At 44.8% G+C, this 18,958-nt stretch overlaps 1 protein-coding gene and 1 long non-coding RNA gene across 2 annotated transcripts in view; one reads left to right on the top strand and one right to left on the bottom strand.

Moving 5' to 3' along the window:
* Window positions 1-15,429, bottom strand: part of LOC139265339 (uncharacterized) — a 514,006-nt gene extending 498,577 nt beyond the window's left edge. Inside the window, exon 1 of the mRNA XM_070882307.1 lies at window positions 15,275-15,429. Within this exon, the coding sequence (XP_070738408.1) occupies window positions 15,275-15,395 (121 nt within the window). The 5' untranslated portion in view covers window positions 15,396-15,429. The remainder of the gene's footprint in view (window positions 1-15,274) is intronic.
* Window positions 15,263-18,958, top strand: part of LOC139265340 (uncharacterized) — a 64,789-nt gene continuing 61,093 nt past the window's right edge. Inside the window, exon 1 of the long non-coding RNA XR_011593536.1 lies at window positions 15,263-15,346. This is a non-coding gene — a long non-coding RNA (uncharacterized lncRNA). The remainder of the gene's footprint in view (window positions 15,347-18,958) is intronic.

The raw sequence follows: 18,958 nt of genomic DNA on the forward strand, positions 1-18,958 counted from the left end.
TATCCTCTTGCTCGTTATGTAATTGTAAAACAGCTTTAAGTTTCTCTTTGATTCTACTTGCCAGTATTTTTTCACGCCCTCTTTTTGCTTTCCTAATTTCCTTCTTAATTTCACCCCTGCACTTTCTATACTCTTTTAGGCTTTCTGCAGTATTAACCTCATATCATCTAATATAGGCTTCCCTTTTTTGCCTTATCTTACCCTGTCTGCACCTCGTCATCCAGGGTGCTCTAAATTTGGCAGTTTTACCTTTTTTCTTTGTGGGAATTTGTTTACCCTGAACTCCATGTATACCTTCTTGAATACCTCCCATTGCTCTGGCACTGATTGACCTTCAAGTAACCATTTCCAGTCCACTTTTGCTAAATCACCTCTAGCCTAGTATAATTGGCAATTAATCGTTAAAAATGTCAGCTAATATGGGAGCCAGAAAAGGAAGTTGGTTGGTCAGCAGTTTAGTGGGAATAGGGTCAAGGGAGCAGTCGGTGGGACTCATGTACACGATGAGCATGGAAAGATTAAGAGGGGAAATCATAGAGAAACTGAAGAAAGATGCGAGTTCGGGGCTAGGGCAGGGGGGAGCCTCCGAGGAAGTTTTTTATGGTGGGTTAGGAAAAGGAAGGGAAGTGGCAGAGGCAGCTGATTGGATGGTCTCAATCTTTGAGGCAAAGAAGTCCATGAGCTCTTTGCATGTTGTTGGAGGCGAGTGTGTTGGAGACAGGGGAGGGGGGTTTAAGATGTTGGTTAGCAGTAGAGAATAGTAATCGGGGGTTATCTTTGCATTCCAGAATGATCCTGGAATAGTGGAACGTTTTGGTGGACAGGAGTAGGACCCAATAATGCTTTATGTAGTTCAGCCAGATCTGGCGGTGAATGGCTAAACCACTTGTCCGCCATATCCATTCAAGTCTCCCCCCCTTGGACTTGAGGGAGTGAAGCTGAGGGCTGTACTAGGCGGCAAGGTTGGTGAGAGGGTAGGATGGGACAGTTGGGGTTGCTAATCGTGAGGAGACAGCAAATAGTGTCACAATGGGCTCTTCGGAAGATGCCACGATAGGCTCAGAGGAACACTGTAGGCGTATCTAAGAAGGAGTTGAGCCTGGGACGGTGGCAGGAGAGTAGGAACGTCGAAGAGTAATGAAGCATTGGGGTAGGGATTTGGGAGGGCAGAGTATCCGAGAGGGGAGAGATGAAAGGCAGCATGACGACAGGAGAGACTGGTCAGGGAGGGATAAAGCGCAAAGATAAAGGGAGAGAAAGAAGTGGAAATAGAAGTGAATGGCTCAGGTCCGAAGCAGCAGCCAGAATGCGCACGCAAATGAACACAGGGAAAAACTCAAGTTACATCAGCCTGGTTATGTAGCAATTACAGGGATGCATATTTCCTGTTAGTAACAGGGAATAGGTTGGTGACAATAGGAGGTCCCGTGGCAGGCAAAAGTTGACATCGGTAGAATGGAGTCAGATTTGATTATTAACTAACTGTTGTCCAAGTTCGGAGACAGGTGTAACAGGCGAGAGAAGTCCAGAAGCTATTTGAAGGGTAGAGAATTGAAGGATGGAGGTTATTGCCATGGTAATGAATCGGTTTCAGTGAAGGAAGATGATGGTGAAGTTCACGTGGAATTGGAGGTCACCGTAGATCAGAAGCAGTGGAGAAAATGTAAAACCACACAAGCCAGTGACCAACAAAGCTGAAAAACATGTGGAACGAGTCACCCAGCTCAGCAGAGAACAGCCATAGTGCGGAAGATCATTTTTTCTTTTAGCAGCTAATACTCATTCTATTCTGAAGTTTGAACAGAGATAAAAAAAGGCAATATCAAAAAGTTGTATTTCACAATTAAAGATAACTGTCAATCACAGTAGCATTTAAAGGCATCATGGTGATATTCAAGAATCTCTCAAGCGAAAGCAAAGCTCAGTATCTGGTAAACAGAACCCCCCCCACCCATCTTTCCTTTTGGCTATTGATAGAGTACCACATAAAGACCTTGCTAGCAAAGTTGAAGCCCATGGGATTAAAAGGGGTAATAGCTCTGTAGAAAGGAAATTAGCTATGTGACAGAAAGCCGACAGTAATGATTAACAATTGTTTTTCAGATTGGAGAGAAGAGTACCCTAGTGTCAGTGTTAAGACTACTGCTCTTTTTGATGTATGTTAATGATCTGGACTTGGGTATTGTAATGTCTGTAAGCTTGTAATGTTGTACCTCCACACCCTGGATTTGGACATATTGTGTACTGCAAGTGCAGGGTTAATAATAAACAAAACCAGGCAGATTTTCCGGCGACTTCCTAGAGAGCTGCCTGCCATGCTAGGAAGCTGTGTGTGCTGTGCTCTGTGAATATATCACATTTGGCGACTCAGATGGGATATTTCGGACGATTTAAAGCTTAAATTTTGTTGGTGAAGGATTCAGCCAGCCGATAGAGAGACTTTGGAAGTTTCTGTCTTTAGAAAAAAGCTACAAAATCCGAGGTAAAATACAGCACATGGTGTGAACAGCTAGAGATTAAAATGGCAGGTGTATTGGGACATTTGGGAGAATATAGACATGACCTGGAACATTTTAAAGCGTATGTGGATCGGCTAGAAATGTATTTCATTGCAAATAACATAATTAAAGTTCCAGACAATGCAGTCCAGAACCGGGTTGTGTTGGAACGTAAGAGAGCGATCTTTTATCGGAGGCAGGTCCGGCATTATATGACACTCTTGTAAATCTGCTTGTGCCTGATGAGTCAAAGGACACAACGCTTAAAGAGATTTTAACGAAGCTGGAGCAGCACTATAACCCCAAACCGTTAGAAATTGCTGAAAGCTATCGTTTCGGGATTCGGAATCAAAAGTCTGATGAAAGTATCAATGATTACATCATTGCATTAAAAAAGCTAGCGATGCACTGTAATTTTGGAAACTTTCAAAACCGAGCATTACGGGATCGTTTTGTTTGTGGGGTGAAAAATGATACAATCAGAAGGAAGTTATTGACGACAGATGACTTGACTTTTGAGATTGTTTGTCAGACAGCGAGGCCGATGGGCATGGCCGAAAAATATTCCCGAGAATTAAATAATAATTACGGTCGTCAGTCAACCGAGGTAAATCACCTGCAGGTTCAAAGTAAAAGACGGGCATGGCCGAAAGTCTCAGAAACTGGAAATTCTAACAGAGCGTCGAAGTTGTGCTATAGGTGCCTGGGACAACACATTGCTCAAAGTTATCCATATGTGAAGGCAAAGTGTTTCTTCTGCAGAAAGACTGGGCACCTTGCGAAGGCATGCCGACTGAAGGGTAAACCAGCTTTTAAAGCTATGAGTCCAGCGTTCAAAGCTATGAGTAGAAATCCAAAGAGACAACATAGCATGGAAGGACAACAACAGGTCGAGGAGATGTTAGAGTTACACGCCATCAGGAGCACAAGGTTAACGGACAGCAATTCGGAAAGCATCAAAATCCACATAGATATTGTGGGATTCAAGATACCAATGGAAATTGACACGGGTGCATCAGTGAGTGTAGTACCGGAGTCACTATACTACGACAAATTGCGTGATTTTCAACTGCAGAAATCCAAGATAGAGCTGCGAGGCTATTCTGGAGAGAAAATTCCTGTGGTAGGTCGTATCACCTTACCGGTGAAATATAAAGATCAATTTCAGAACTTGCCTCCAATAATAGTGAAAGGAGACAAGCCTGCCTTACTGGAAGAAATTGGTTGAGCTCACTGAAGCTGGATTGGAGTAAAATTTTCTGTATGGAAGCGAGATTTTCATCAACGGATGAGGTTATCAAGCAGTATCCGAAGGTGTTCTGTGAATCGGGCAGTCCGATCCAAGGCTTCAAGGCGAGTGTCAGGGTACAGAAGGACGCTAGATCGGTTTACTACAAGCCACGTTCCGTACCATATGCACTCAAGGAGAAAGTTGAGCAAGAACTCAAAAGACTAGAGACTGAGAACATTATTTGTAAGGTAGATTGATGTAATTGGGCTACACCCATTGTTGTTGTACCTAAGTCCGATGGTAAGGTAAGATTGTGTGGTGATTATAAAGTAACCGTAAACCAGGTTCTAGAAGGTAATGTCCCCAATACATTGCCGAATATAGAAGATTTGTTCACAACACTGACAGGTGGTCAGATCTTCTCAAAACTGCATCTTACGAATGCCTACTTACAGCTTGAACTAGATGAGGAGTCCAAGTCATGTTTGATTATAAATACTCATCTAGGCCTATATCAATTTAATAGGCTACCGTTTGGAGTGTCTTCCGCCCCTGCCATATTCCAAAGGGTGATGAACCAGATTTTGCAAGGTATTGAAGGGGTAGTATGTTATTTGGATGACATACTAATTTCAGCACCAAATAGGCAAATTCATAATAACATATTGAATGAAGTCCTCAAACGGCTAAAGAAGCACAGAGTACGAGTGTCTGCTCGTAAGCGTGAGTTATTTAAAAACTCAGTGGAGTACTTAGGGTACATGGTAGACAAAGGTGGTTGACATCCAACCATGGAAAAATTGGATGCGATCAGAAATGCACCCACTCCCAGGAATGTCACTGAACTTCGTTCATTCTTGGGTCTTTTGAACTATTATTGGAAGTTCCTACCAAACTTGGCTACAGTATTACATCCACTGAATTAACTTTTGAAAAAACAGGTCCATTGGAAGTGGTCAAAAGAATGCGATACAGCATTCAAGGAGTGTAAAAGCAAATTGGTAGAGAGCACCATGTTAGTTCATTATGACATATCTAAGGAGATTAAGCTAGCATGTGATGCCTCTCCATATGGAGTTGGGGCAGTAATCTCTCATGTATTAAGTAGTGGGGAGGAGAGACCAATTGCTTTTGCTTCACGCACTCTCAGTGTCAGTGAGAGTAATTATGCACAAATTGAAAGGGAAGCTTTGGCATTAATTTTTGGGGTCAAGAAATTTCACAAATACTTGTATGGTCGTAAGTTTGCCATCGTTACGGATCATAAGCCCCTAACAGCAATCCTCCATCCAAAGTCCCCAGTTCCAACATTAGCTGCAGCCCGAATGCAGAGATGGGCTTTGATTTTGTCAGCATATACATATGATATTGAATATAGACGATCAGCTGATCACAGTAATGCTGATGCAATGTCTAGATTGCCTTCCCCATAACAAGTTACACCCGTTAGGGAAGAAGTGTTTTATTTTTCATACATTGATGAACTGCCAGTCACAGCTGAAGAGATTGGTAGAGCAACCAAACGTGACCCAGTGATGTCAAAGGTGTATGAGTATATTGCAAATGGATGGCCAAACCAGGTAACAGACAAAGATACACATCCACTCTTCATTCGTAGGAATGAATTATCAGTCGATAAAGATGTGGGGTGCAAGATTGTTCATACCAAATAAATTCAGGTCCAAATTATTAGGAGACCTCCATGACCAGCATCTGGGAATGTGCTTAACCAAGATTTTTGCACACAGTTATTTATGGTGGCCAGGTCTTGATAAAGATATAGAGTACATCGTGAGTCAGTGTACGACATGTCAATCGGTAAGCAAGCAACCACCACCAGTACCATTACAGCCATGGAAATCGCCTCCCAAGGTGTGGCAAAGGCTACATATTGATTTTGCTGAGTTAGAAGGACAACAATTGTTCATTGTGATTGATAGCCATTCGAAATGGGTTGAGGTGTTTCCAATATGGAAAATAACAACAAGTAAAACATTGGACATTTTGCAAAAATTATTTTCTTCATTTGGCCTCCCTGAAGAAATTGTTTTGGATAATGGACCACAATTTTGTTCAGAAGAATTTGCACAATTCACAAGCAAAAATGGTGTGAAATATACCAAGGTTCCACCATACCATCCTGCTTCAAATGGTGCAGCAGAGCGCACTGTACAAATTGTAAAACGTGCCCTCATAAAACAAATGTTAGATCCTAATCCAAGGAAATGACAGTTGTCATTGGATCACAAATTGGCTAATTTTTTGATTACATATCGAAATACTCCTCATACAACTGGTAGAACACCAGCAGAGTTGTTTCTCAAATGACAGCCATGAGCCAGATTCTCGTTATTAAAGCCAAATTTGGCACAGTCCGTAGAAGAGACACAATTAAGACAGAAAGAGAATCATGATAAAGGCAGAGTAGAAGAGAGAAGTGTGAAATTAAACCAGAAGGTGAGAGTGAAGAACCATCACCATAAATGGGTAAAGTGGTTACCAGAAAGAGTGGTGAAGATATGTGGACCTCGCACATATTTGGTAAAGATGTTTGATAATGGACAGGTTAGTTTTGTTCATATTGATCATATTTTACCTACAGACATGGAAGGAGTTGAAGGTGGGAATGATTCAATTCTTTCTAACTCATCAGATAGTTTTGATACACCAGTAGCAAATCCTAAATCCAATGTACTGGAAACAAATCCAGGAGAGAATCAGAATGAAAGTCTGTGTCTGAGTCAGGAAAACAAAGAGCCAGAAGTTAGAGTGACTTCAAATGAAAAATCAAGGAAATTCCGTGGAGGAAAACGTTCCTCAGGATGAGTCTCGAATGAGTTTAGGTTCGAGACCATGTTTGGAAGGTTCTGTTCGAGAGCGAAGGTATCCTCTTCGAAACAGAAAACAAGTGGTAAAGTTAAATTTGTAAACATGGAAACAAAAATAAGTTTATATCCTATGTTATGTATAAACATGAAATTTATGTATGATGTTTGTTATGATGGCTTCTTCATTAAGGAGGGAGAAGTGTAATGTCTGTAAGCTTGTAATGTTGTACCTCCACACTGTGGATGTGGAAGTACTGTGTGCTGCAAGTGCAGGGTTAATAATAAACAGAACCAGGCAGATTTTCCAGAGACTTCCGAGAGAGCTGCCTGCCATGTTAGAAAGCTGTGTGTGCTGTACTTTGTGAATATATCACAGGTATACACGGCATAATGTCAAAGTTTGCAGATGATATGAAACTCGGTAATGTAGTAAAAAGTGTGCAAGATAGTAACAGACTTCAGGAGGACCCAGACAGACTGGCGAAATAAGCAGACACATGATTGATGAAATTTAAACACAGAGAAATGTGAAGTGATACATTTTGGTAAGAAGACTGAGGAGAGGCAATATAAACTAGCTGGTATACTTTTAAAGGGGTTACAGGAACAGAGAGACCTGGGGGTGTATGTACACAAATCTTTGAAGGCGGCAGGACAAGTTGAGAAGACTGTTAAGACATACGGTATCCGTGATTTTATAAATAGAGGCATAGAGTACAAAGTAAGGAAGTTATACTAAACCTTTATTACACAGATTCAGGCCCAACTGAAGTATTGTGGCCAATTCTGGGCACCACACTTCAAGAAGAATGTTAAGGCTTTGAAAAGGGTGCAGAATTTACTAGAATGGTACCAGAGATGTGGGACTTCAGTTATGTGCAGAGATTAGAGAAACTGGGATTGTTCTCCTTACAGCAGAGAAGGATAAGGGGAAATTTGATAAAGGTGCTCAAAATCATGAATGATTTTGATAATGTAAATCAAGAGAAACTGTTTCCAATGGCTGAAGGGTCAATAACCAGAGGACACAGATTTAAGGGGTTTGGCAAAGGAATCAGAGGTGGCATGACTGTTCCTGGAAACATTTTTGATGATCTGGAATGCACTGCCTGAAAGGGTGGTGGAAGCAGATTCAATAGAATAAAAAAAAGGGATGATCACACTGCTGGGAGTCTACTATAAACCCCCAAACAGTCAGAGGGAGATAGAAGAGCAAATATGGAGGCAAATTTCTAAGAAGTGCAAAAATTATAGGGCAATAATAGTAGGAGGTTCCAACTACCCTATTATTAACTGGGATAGATTTAGTGTGAAAGGTATAGAGGGAGCAGAATTACTAAAATGCATTCATTTTTAGCCAGTACATAGCAAGCCCAACAAGGGAGGGGGCGGTTCTGGACTTAGTTTTAAGGAATGAAGCTGGACAGGTGGAAGGGGTATCAGTGGGAGAGCATTTTGTGCTAGTGATCTTAATTCAGTTAGATTTAGGGTAGATATGGCAAAGGACAAAGATAGACCATGGATAAAGTTCTCAATTGGGGAAAAGCCAATTTTACTAAATTGAGCTGTGATTTAGCCAAAGTGAACTGGAAACAGCAACTTGAAGGTAAATCCGTGTCAGAGCAATGGGAGGCAATCAAAGAGGAGATCCTGAGGGTTCAGAGTAAGTATGTTCCCTTAAAGAAAAAGTGTGGGACTAACAAATCTAGAGCCCCTTGGATGTCAAGGGGCATACAGGGTAGGATAAAGAAAAAAAAGGGAAATTTATGACAGATACCGAGTGCTCAATACTGCAGAAATCCGAGAGGAGTATAGAAAGTGCAGGGGTGAGATCAAAAAGGAAAATAGGAAAGCAAAGAGAGCACATGAAAAAATTTTGGCATGTAAAATCAAGGAAAACCCAAAGATGTTTTATAAATACATTAAGATCAAGAGGATAACTAAAGAAAGTGTAGGGCCTATAGGAGACCATAAAGGTAATTTGTGTTTGGAGGCAGAAGATGTGAGTATGGTTGGTAATGAGTCCTTTGCATCTGTTTTCACAAAAGCGAGGTGCGATACAGATATTGCAATCAGGTAGTAGGAGTGTGAAATAGTAGATTAAATAAACAGTGAAAGAGGACATATTAAGGGGTTTATCCACTTTCCATCTTTGAAAGTGGATAAATCCCCAGGCCTGGATGAAATGTATCCCAGGCAAGAGAAGCAAGAGAGGAAATAGCAGAGGCTCTGACCATCATTTTCCAATCTACTCTGGCTAGAGGTATGGTTCCAGAGGACTGCTAACATTATACCGTTGTTTAAAAAGGGAGAATGGGATAGATTGAATAATTACAGGCTAGTCAGCCTAACCTTGGTGGTGAAAAAATTACTGGAAAAAATTCTGAGGAACAGGATAAATCTTCATTTAGAAAGTCACAGATCGATCAAGGACAGTCAGCATGGATTTGTTAAGGGAAAGTCGTGGCTGATTAATCTAATTGAATTTTTTGAGAAGGTAACAAGGAGGGTCGATGAGGGCAGTGAGTTTAATGTAGTGTACATGGAATTTAGCAAGATCTCTGATAAGGTCCCACATGGCAGACTGGTCATGAAAATAAAAACCCAAGGGATCCAAGGCAAAGTGGCAAGTTGGATCCAAAATTGGCTCAGAGGCCGGAAGCAAAAGGTAATGGTTGATGGGTGTTTTTGTGACTGGAAGGCTGTTTCCTGTGGGATTCTGCAGGGCTCAGTACTAAGTCTGCTACTTTTAGTAGTATCTATCAATGATTTACACTTGAATGTAGTGGGTATGATTAAGAAGTTTGCAGATGATACAAAAATTGGCCTTGTGGTTGATAATGAAGAAGAAAGCCGCGGACTGCAGGAAGATATCAATGGACTGGTCAGGTGGGCAGAACATTGGTAAATATAATTCAATCTGGAGAAGTGTGAGGTAATGTATTTGGGGAGGGCTAACAAGGCGAAGGAATACACAATAAATGGCAGGACACTGAGAAATGTAGAGAAACAGAGGGACCTTGGAGTGCATGTCCACAGATCCCTGAAGGTAGCAGGACATGTAGGTAAGGTGAATAAGAACGCATATGGGATACTTGCCTTTATTAGCTGAGGTATAGAATATTAAGAGCAGGGAAGTCATGCTTGAACTGTATAAAACACTAGTTAGGCCACAGCTAGAGTACTGCGTGTAGTTCTGGTCACCACATTACAGGAAAGATGTGATTGCACTAGAGAGAGTACAGAGGAGAGTTTTAGCTAAGAGGAAAGATTGGATAGGCTGGGGCTGTTTTCTTTGGAGCAGAGGAAGCTGAGGGGAGACCTGATTGAGGTGTATAAAATTATGAGGGGTTTAGATAGAGTGGTTAGGAAGGACCTATTTCCCTTATCAGAAGGGTCAAAGATTTAAAGTAATGTGTAGGAGGTTTAGAAGGGATTTGAGGGAAAAGCTTTTCACCCAGATGGTCGTGGTGGTCTGGAACGCACTGCCTGAAAGGGTGGTAGAGGCAGAAACCCTCACCAAATTAAAAAAGTATGTGGATATGCACTTGAAGTGCTGTAATGTACAAGGCTACAGACCAAGAGCTGGAAAGTGGAATTAGGCTGGATAGCTTTGTCGGCCGGTAAGGACACAATGGGCTGAATGGCCGCCTTCTGTACTGTAGATTTCTATAATTCTATGAATTGTAACTTTCAAAAATCAATTGGATAAATACTTGAAGGGAAAAAATTTACATGGCTATGGGTAAAGCGCAGTTATTCGTTGGAGAGCTCTTTCAAAGAGCCAACCAAGGCACAATGGGCTGAATAGCGTCCTTCTCTGCTGTATCACTCCATGAAACAAAGCCACATGATTAACTTGGATACATTTTCACTGCCCAATAATTATTATTGGATGCTATTGTCAGCTATCTGGCTTTGGCATCTAACACATATTAAGCAGTTGAACTAAACAGATTTGACTCCTCGACCTTTTGACGTTTTTTAAAAATTCATTCACAGGTTGTGGACGTCGCCGGCAAGGCCAGCATTTCCTGCCCATCCCTAATTGCTCTCGAGGAGGTGGTGGTGAGCTGCCTTCTTGAATACAACTGAGTGGCCAGCGAGGCCGTTTTTAGAGGGCAGTTAAGAGTCAACCACATTGCTGTGTGTCTGGAGTCACATATAGGCCAGACCGGGTAAGGACAGCAGATTTCCTTCCATAAAGGACATTAGTGAATCAGATGGGTTGTTACGACAATCCAGTAGTTTTCATGGGGGTCAAGTTTTGGGCCGCACCGTTCGAGCCTTGCCTGATTTCCGCGATCAAAACTTACCTCGGTATTCTCTACTCCCTCAGGTCGATCCAGGCCTCGCTGAAAACAGTGCCAGGACCTCTGCACATGCACACTACAGTGTGCGCACATCTGCAGTAGCTCCAGGTGCCCGAAACTGTGTGGGAGGGGCCCGAAGCATGCCGCCCCTAGCCCTGGCCGAATGGACTGCCAGGGCGAAGATCGGACTGCACCTCCCTCCTCGAGCTCCTGATCTGGCTGTGGCTCCGGCTCCCCACCCCCGTTCGGCTCCCATTCCCTCTGGCTCTCTCCCGCCCACACCCCCCACCCCCAAGCTCCCGCTCTCCCCCCACCCGCCCAGCTCCCGCTCCACTGCCTGCCGCCCCGCCCCCCAGCTCCCGCTCCGCTGCCTGTCGCCCCGCCCCCCCAGCTCCCACTCCGCTCCGGCACCCCCCCTCCCTCTTCAGGTCCAGTCCGCTCCCTCTTCACGTCTTCGGCGGGGCCCGCCCACCCGGCATCTTGCTGGGGGAGGGTCCCACCCGAAGTCTTCGGCCCAGCTTCTTCTCGTCGGCTTGGCCCTTTCAGCTTCCCCCCTCTCCTCTCCTCTCCTCTCCTCTCCTCTCCCCACCCTCCCTCCCCCTTCTCTTCCCCCCCCCCCCCCCCCGCCCCGTCAGAAACACAGACACTGACAGACAGAGAGAGAGAGAGAGACACTGACAGACAGAGAGAGAGAGAGAGACACTGACAGGAAGAGAGAGAGACACACTGGGGGGGGGGGGGGGGGGCCCATCCCAGCACGCTGTTGGAGGGCTCCCGGTGCTGCAGTCAGTGAGTAGAAACTTCATTTTTTATTTATTGATTTTTTAATTTTTTTAATTTTTAAAAACATTTTTTTTGATTGATTTATTAATTGATTTATTGATCATTTATTATTGATGATGGCTCTTTATTTGTAGAAGTGAAGTGTTTCATTTTTGTAAACTTCCCTTCCTCTCCCCCACCCCTCTTCCTTACGCCTGATTTTCTAAGTGTAGGCAAGGTTTTTCTGAGCATACAAAAATCTACACTTACTCCATTCTAAGTTAGTTTGGAGTAAGTTTTCGCTGCCTAAACTTGCAAAACAGGCGGAAGTGGCTGGACACGCCCCCTTTTGAAAAAAAATCTGTTCTAAAATGAAACTGTTCTAACTCACTAGAACTGGAGCAAACTAAATGCCGAGAATTGCAATTTCTAAGATACTCCATTCTAAACTAGTTGCTCCAAAAAAAATAGGAGCAACTCAGGCCGAAACTTGACCCCATGGTCACCATTACTGATGCTAGCTTTTTACTCCCGATTTTTTCATTTCATTAATTGAATTTAAATTCAGTTGCTGTGGTGGAAGGACCAGAAATGTCAGAGGAGCAGGCAAGGGCTGGAAATGGGACATGACCCAATAATGACCAATCTCCTCCCCAAGTAAATAGTCTCAGTAAGTTCCAACTGGGATGTGGGGGAGCAGCAATAGTTGCACTGGCCCCTTGTAACCTGGCATATGAAAAGGAGATGGGTCCAGTTGGATGGCATCATCCGCTGGAATTCTGGTTGGTCTTGTCTCCTTTACCAAAGGTCTGTACGTTGGTAAGATACAGATATATAATACAGCATTCTCTGACTTTAATTCAGATTCCAGCATCCACTGGATTTTGCTTTTGTATAACACATTGTAACTGCGGAAATTTGGCCAGATACAGTGTTTGAGGTCAAGCTTGTGTCCTGCAGCATTGAGAAGGGAATGAGCAATCTCAACTTCAGCAGCCGTCCAGAAAATGGACTAGTACCACATATATTTCTTCCTTCCACTGGACAAGCCAGCTTTGCAGACAAACAGCTACTCAGGGTCGCATTTCCCAAACTCCCCAACACCACCTAGCTGCCACCCAATATACACCAATACTGCCGCAGATACCTGTGGACTTCATACAGATTGGCTGACGTTGAGAGCTCCAAGGGGCTCATACACGTGACTCCTGCTCCACCGCAGTTACAGCAGCACTGCAGGATCATAAATTTTCAGCCCCTCATTATGTATTTCAGGTACCCAAACATTTTTCCCAGCAAGCAGTATTAAAATCATAACGTCAGCTGATGATCTGTGACAACTGCTGGAAAACCGCATAAATGGCTTTCACTCCTTTTCTGCTAGGTTTCCATGGATTGTCGACAGACGATCAGGAAAATATTTTGGCAGTTCAACCCTGGAGTTTTTTATGGTTTTAAACTAGACAGATCACAGATCTGTTACAATACCATCTAAATTCTGGTTATTGACTGTGGCCTGCACAGATTAAACAGATTTTCAGCTTGCCTGAACTGAGAATACAATTCTGAAATAAATACCTTCAGCATGGCATGGATAACAGGCAAAATAGATCATGGAACTTATCCCTTCATGATGGAAAAGCATCTTACACCACTTCATTAGCAATCATTCTACCAAGCATTCTATCATGGACCTACTTAATCATGTTGATCAATTGTTGAGAGTCAAACTTGACCAGCAGCATCCACAATTCTCCTTATCTCCTTGCAGTATCAAAAGGCATTTGTCAGATTGACTCAGACTTATGGGTCTCCATTTTTAAAACATTTTTCCTGAAATTGTCTTGTGACCGTGATCATGTCGATGATGCTTTGCTTGGATCAAAATCCACACAGGATCTCTGGCAAATTTTAACCCCACAAAACGGGTGAGTTGGGGTTGGGGTCGGGTGGGAGGTTAAAGTGTTAAGAACACGAATCCTGACCCCAACCTACCCACTTCTGGTTTTAACAGGTGGGGGGGGTGGAAGAGGCGGGCAGCCAACCTGATCACAGGAGTCTGGTTGGCACTTTTAATATTGTTAAGAGGCTGGAGGTCTCGGATTTAACCTGCTGTGCGGGTGTAACTATGGCCGGCCAGGATTCTAATATCATAAGAGATAGGAGCAGCAGTCAGCCATTCGGCCCCTCAAATTGGAGGAATGCAGAGCTCTCCGAGGGCTGTAAGGCCAGAGGAGGTTACAGAGATATGGAGAGGTGAGGCTAGGAGCGATATAAACACAAGGAGGAGAATTTTGAATTTGAGGCATTGCTGGCCTGTGAGCAAATGTAGGTTGGCCAGCACAGAGGTGACAGGTGAACGGGACTTGGTGCCAGTTAGGTTATGGCAGCAGAGTTTTGGATGAACTGAGGTTTACAGAAGGTGGAAGATGTGATGCTGGCCAGGAGAGCATTGGAATAGTTGCAACACTTGTAAATCTGGGAATAGTTACCGTCATGTGCAATTGAACAGAATCGCAATTCAGAACTAGAAGTCAGGTTGAAACAAAGCTATTCAAAGGTATGAAACTGAACAAATATAAAACACAGTTCAATAAATGAGAAGTTAAATATGTGACATATCAACTTTCCAAAGATGGACTAAAAATTAAATTTTTCTCAAGTTCAGTACATAAGATGTCTCCTTCTACCAACGAGTTATGCATCCAGAGAACTCTTGGAATGACTATCAGTTATTCCTCATCATGACCTAATGAAGAAAGAACATGGTTTATGTGGACGTGTCACCGAGAGAAATGTCTGGATGAGAGCGAGAAAAGCTTTGAAGCACCAGTACAATGAGGATGTTGTTCTACAAGCACTGGAACGAATATATAACTGGATGCATATCACATGCCTGGTGTTTATATCTCACAGCTTATGTTTTGTTTGGAACTATTTTGCCCAAAGCCTAATTATTGCATCCAAACCGCTATAGAGGATGATGCCACATCTTCCAAAAAAATTGATGTGTGTACAAGAGACAAAATATTTCTTCATGAGTATAGGGAACCTATCTCACGTGGTCAGAAAGGTTGACAATGAGGAAGTTATGTTGACCAATGCACATTGTGGTGCAACATTCTTTTAGTATATGAAAAAGGGGTTTGAGTTTTACAATTATGAATCTTTACTAGGGCAAACATCCCATAATATCTCTTACATTGTGCCAAATTAAAAAGAAAGCTTTTTAATGAGCGCATTCAATCTTATCCTGAAGTCACACAAAAAGCAAAATAAAATTCATGTTATATAACTGTAAATATTTCGAAACAATCGTTCGTGTTGTAAACTGTAAACGGAAAAGCCAGTCCGTTTAATCCTAGGTACAGTATTGCAATCTCACCGATGAGTATACTTTAAGGCAGAGAAATAAAACTACAACTCCCAGAATACTTAAGTAAACCCGTGAATGTCACGTAGTGCATAAAAAATCCCAATACGTCGCTAATAATAGACGACATTTCTTCTATTTTTATTTATATTAACTGTCGAGGCTGGGTAAATAGCAGCGTTTTAATAAAGCGACGTGTATACAGTACTTAGCGTGCCGCTGTTGTATCAGCAATATCTACAGTGACATAGCGCAAAGAAATGACTTACAGCATTGCAGATATATTAATCGGAGTTTCCACGGTCTGTCCTCGTTCTTCCTGGTGGCTTTCAGGGATAAAGGTCGGTAGTTGTCTCTTGAGGAGGTGCTGTAGTTCTGCTCAGATGCCATTGTTTCTTCTCCCCAGCTCGGCGTCGCTCCAAGAGTCCCACCAGACCAGCCCTGACTGAGCAAAGAGCGTGACATGCGTTGGCCGCGCCGCGCCGGGCCACACAAGCTTTCGGGGTGCAGCACCCAGGGCGGCACCACTTTCAGCGTCCCTACCTGGCTGGGGTCGTTCATTCATCCGAAGTTGGTGAAAATCAGTTGTTCAGCTCAAAATGTCTGAATTGTTTACAATAATATGACAACTTCAGTTTATGGGCTGGATTTTCGTTTTCTGGCGTTTTCGAGCCTTTCCTAGAAATAGCACAGCTTTAAAAAAAATCTGGTTCTACTCAACATTACCGAATCTTCACTATCGACTTCTGTGATCATTTTAAAGCATTCATTGCTACCTTTTTGCCAAGCTTTCAGGCTGGAACCACTTTTGCTTCAAAAAGTGTATTCTGAAAGAAAAACGTGCATTTATATAGCGCCTTTCACGACCACTGGACGTTTTAAAGTCAATACAGTACTTTTGGAGTGTAATCATTGTTGTAATGTGGGAATGATCATCATCATCATCATCATAGGCAGTCGAGGAAGACTTGCTTCCACTCTAAAAGTGAGTTCTCAGGTGACTGAACAGTCCAATATGGAAATTACAGTCTCTGTCGCAGGTGGGACAGATAGTTGTTGAGGGTAAGGGAGGGTGGGACTGGTTTGCCGCACGCTCCTTCCGCTGTCTGCGCTTGTTTTCTGCATGCTCTCGGCGATGAGACTTAAGGTGCTCAGCGCCCTCCCGGATGCTCTTCTTCCACTTAGGGTGGTCTTTGGCCAGGGACTCCCAGGTGTCGGTGGGGATGTTGGACTTTATCAAGGTGACTTTGAGGGTGTCCTTGAAATGTTTCCTCCACCCACCTGTGGCTCGCTTGTCGTGTAGGAGTTCTGTAGAGCGCTTGCTTTGGGAGTCTTATGTCGGGCAAGCAGACAATGTGGCCCACCCAACGGAGCTGGTCGAGTGTGGTCAGTGCTTCGATGCTGGGGATGTTGGCCTGATCGAAAATACTGACGTTGGTGCGTCTGTCCTCCCAGGGGATTTGCAGAATCTTGCAGAGACATTGTTGATGGTATTTCTCCAGATTTGAGGTGTCTACTGTATATGGTCCACGTCTCTGAGCCATACAGGAGGGCGGGTATTGTTATGTAATGATGTGTGTATCGTCCCAGTACCTTGAATGTAATGTATGTACTATGCCACACCACAGAGGGCGCTGCGGTGGGAAAGCCTGGTAGTACCTGTAACAAGGACTATATAAGGCTGACCACCACACCTGGAGGCACTCTGGAGCTGAACAATAAAGGACGAAGGTCACAGCAGTTAGACTTACACCAGACCGTGTGGAGTCAGTGATTTGTGTGCTACATACACCACATTGGCAACGAGGAAGTGGACGAACTCCACGCAACCATGGCTACTCTGGGCTCGCTAAAGGATTTTACCGTGGGCAATGATTGGGAGGCCTTTACGGAAAGGCTCGAGTACTACTTCACAGCAAATGACCTGACGGAGGACACATACACAATAAGAGAGTAGCGTAAGGCGATATTGCTCTCCAGTTGTGGAGATGAGGTTTACTGTCTCGTCAGGAATTTGCTGGCACCTGGGAGCGCCAGGGACAAGTCATACGAGGAGCTGACTGAACTCATTCGTGACCAGTTGAAACCGAAGGAGAGCATCCTCAAGGCCAGATACAAATTTTACCATCACTGCAGATCTGAGGTCCAGGATGTCACCAAAAATGCTGCGGACCTCAGGAGACTCGCGGCGCCGTGTGATTTTGGGGCACACCTTGACGAGGCTTTGCGGGACATTTTTGTTATGGGGATTGGCCACGAGGGCCTCCTTCACAAGCTGCTGGCCACGGAACCCACAGTCACTCTGACAAAGGCCATCACCATCAGCCGGGCATATATGACTTCGACTTGCAGCACCAAGCAGATGATCCACACAGTCTCGAACCCGGCAGGCACTGTCCACAGGATGGCGCCCACCACAGACAAAACTGCAGAACGTGGCTCTGCCCGGGGCAGAGAGCACGGACCTCGGGGTCCTGGAACTCAGAGTCCGCTGAGGGGGGCCAATCAAGCAGCATCATGCTGGCGCTGTGGAGGAAGCCATGGGGCTCACCAGTGCAGGTTTGCGGAGTATACGTGCAATACCTGCCACGTTAAAGGCCACCTTCAGCGTATGTGTAAAAGAAATCGGACTCACCATGTGGCTGAGGAGATGGGGGATGATCCACTGTTCAGTGAGGAGCAGGTAGAAGAAGATGAGGTGCTTGGACTGTATACGTGCACCGACGATTCGCCCCCAGTGATAAGTGAAGTAAAAATCAACGGAGTCCCAGTGAGTATGGAAGTGGACACGGGCTCGGGTCCGTCGTTGATGAGTCGGAGAACTTTTGATATACTGTGGATTAACCCAGCTGCACGACCCAAGCTGGTCCCGGTCACGGCGAAGCTGCGTACTTACACCAGGGAACTGATACCTGTTCTCGGCAGAGCGATGGTGCAGGTATCCCAAGGGGACGAGACGCACGCTTTACCTCTGTGGGTCGTTGCAGGCGATGGGCCGACACTCCTCGGCCGGAGGTGGATGGGGACAGTCCGTGGGAGCTGGGAAGACTTCATCATTCCACAGGCTGCTGCTCCCCGGGGTGCTGCCGTGCCCCGTGTCCCCAGAGAGCAGCGCCGACCGAGCTGGAGCTGCAGCCTCAATCCCCCCACAGGCAAGTCCCAGGCCCGGGCCTCACACCGAGACCCTGCAGCCTTAATCCCCACAGGCAAGTCCCAGGCTCTGATCTCACACAGAGACCCTGCAGCCCCAGCCCCCACAGGCAAGCAGCCCTGCACAGAGGGGCCTAGTGGGTGGGGGTTGAGCCGGCGGGGCGCTGCGGGCGGGGTGCTGAGGGATCCAGGGGCCGGCGGTTCGGAAGAGCCCCGCAGAGGAAGAGGCCGTTGGGCGGGCCCCGCCGAGGAGCTGGTAGTGTCGGTCGGCAGCCATGGCAGCCGCAGGGGAGGCCACTACGGAGGCCGCGGGGGACGCGGCAAGTGTGGCCGCTGGAGAGGCCATGACGGCCGCAGGAGAGGCGGCAAGTCAGGTGGCAGCGGAGGGGAACAGAGGCTGCGACGGCGGAGGGCATCCGGAGCGGCGGAGAAGAAGATGGCGGCGGCATCATGTCGGAGCTGCAGAGCATCAAAGATGGCGGTGCCCAAGGAGAAGCCTCGTGGAATCCTCCTGCATCAAAGATGGCGCCTTAAAAAGGAAATGCACCCGGGAGTCTTAAAAGGGCCTTACAAAGAGGTGGTCCCCACAAAGGACTTCTGTTTGGCAGAGCGAGTCTAAAATGAGCTATGTTAATGTGAGATAGTGAATTTATAATAAGAATTACTTTTTTTTAATGCTGAATGGCCACTGTATTTGTGTAAAATAATGGATGAAGTACAATTAATGATAACGGCTAACAAGGAAATCAAGGTTCCGCTACCAGTCAATAACCAGTTAATGTACCAGATAATATGTACCATAC

Source organism: Pristiophorus japonicus, chromosome 6, assembly GCF_044704955.1.
Source record: "Pristiophorus japonicus isolate sPriJap1 chromosome 6, sPriJap1.hap1, whole genome shotgun sequence".
NCBI classification, from domain to species: domain Eukaryota; kingdom Metazoa; phylum Chordata; class Chondrichthyes; family Pristiophoridae; genus Pristiophorus; species Pristiophorus japonicus.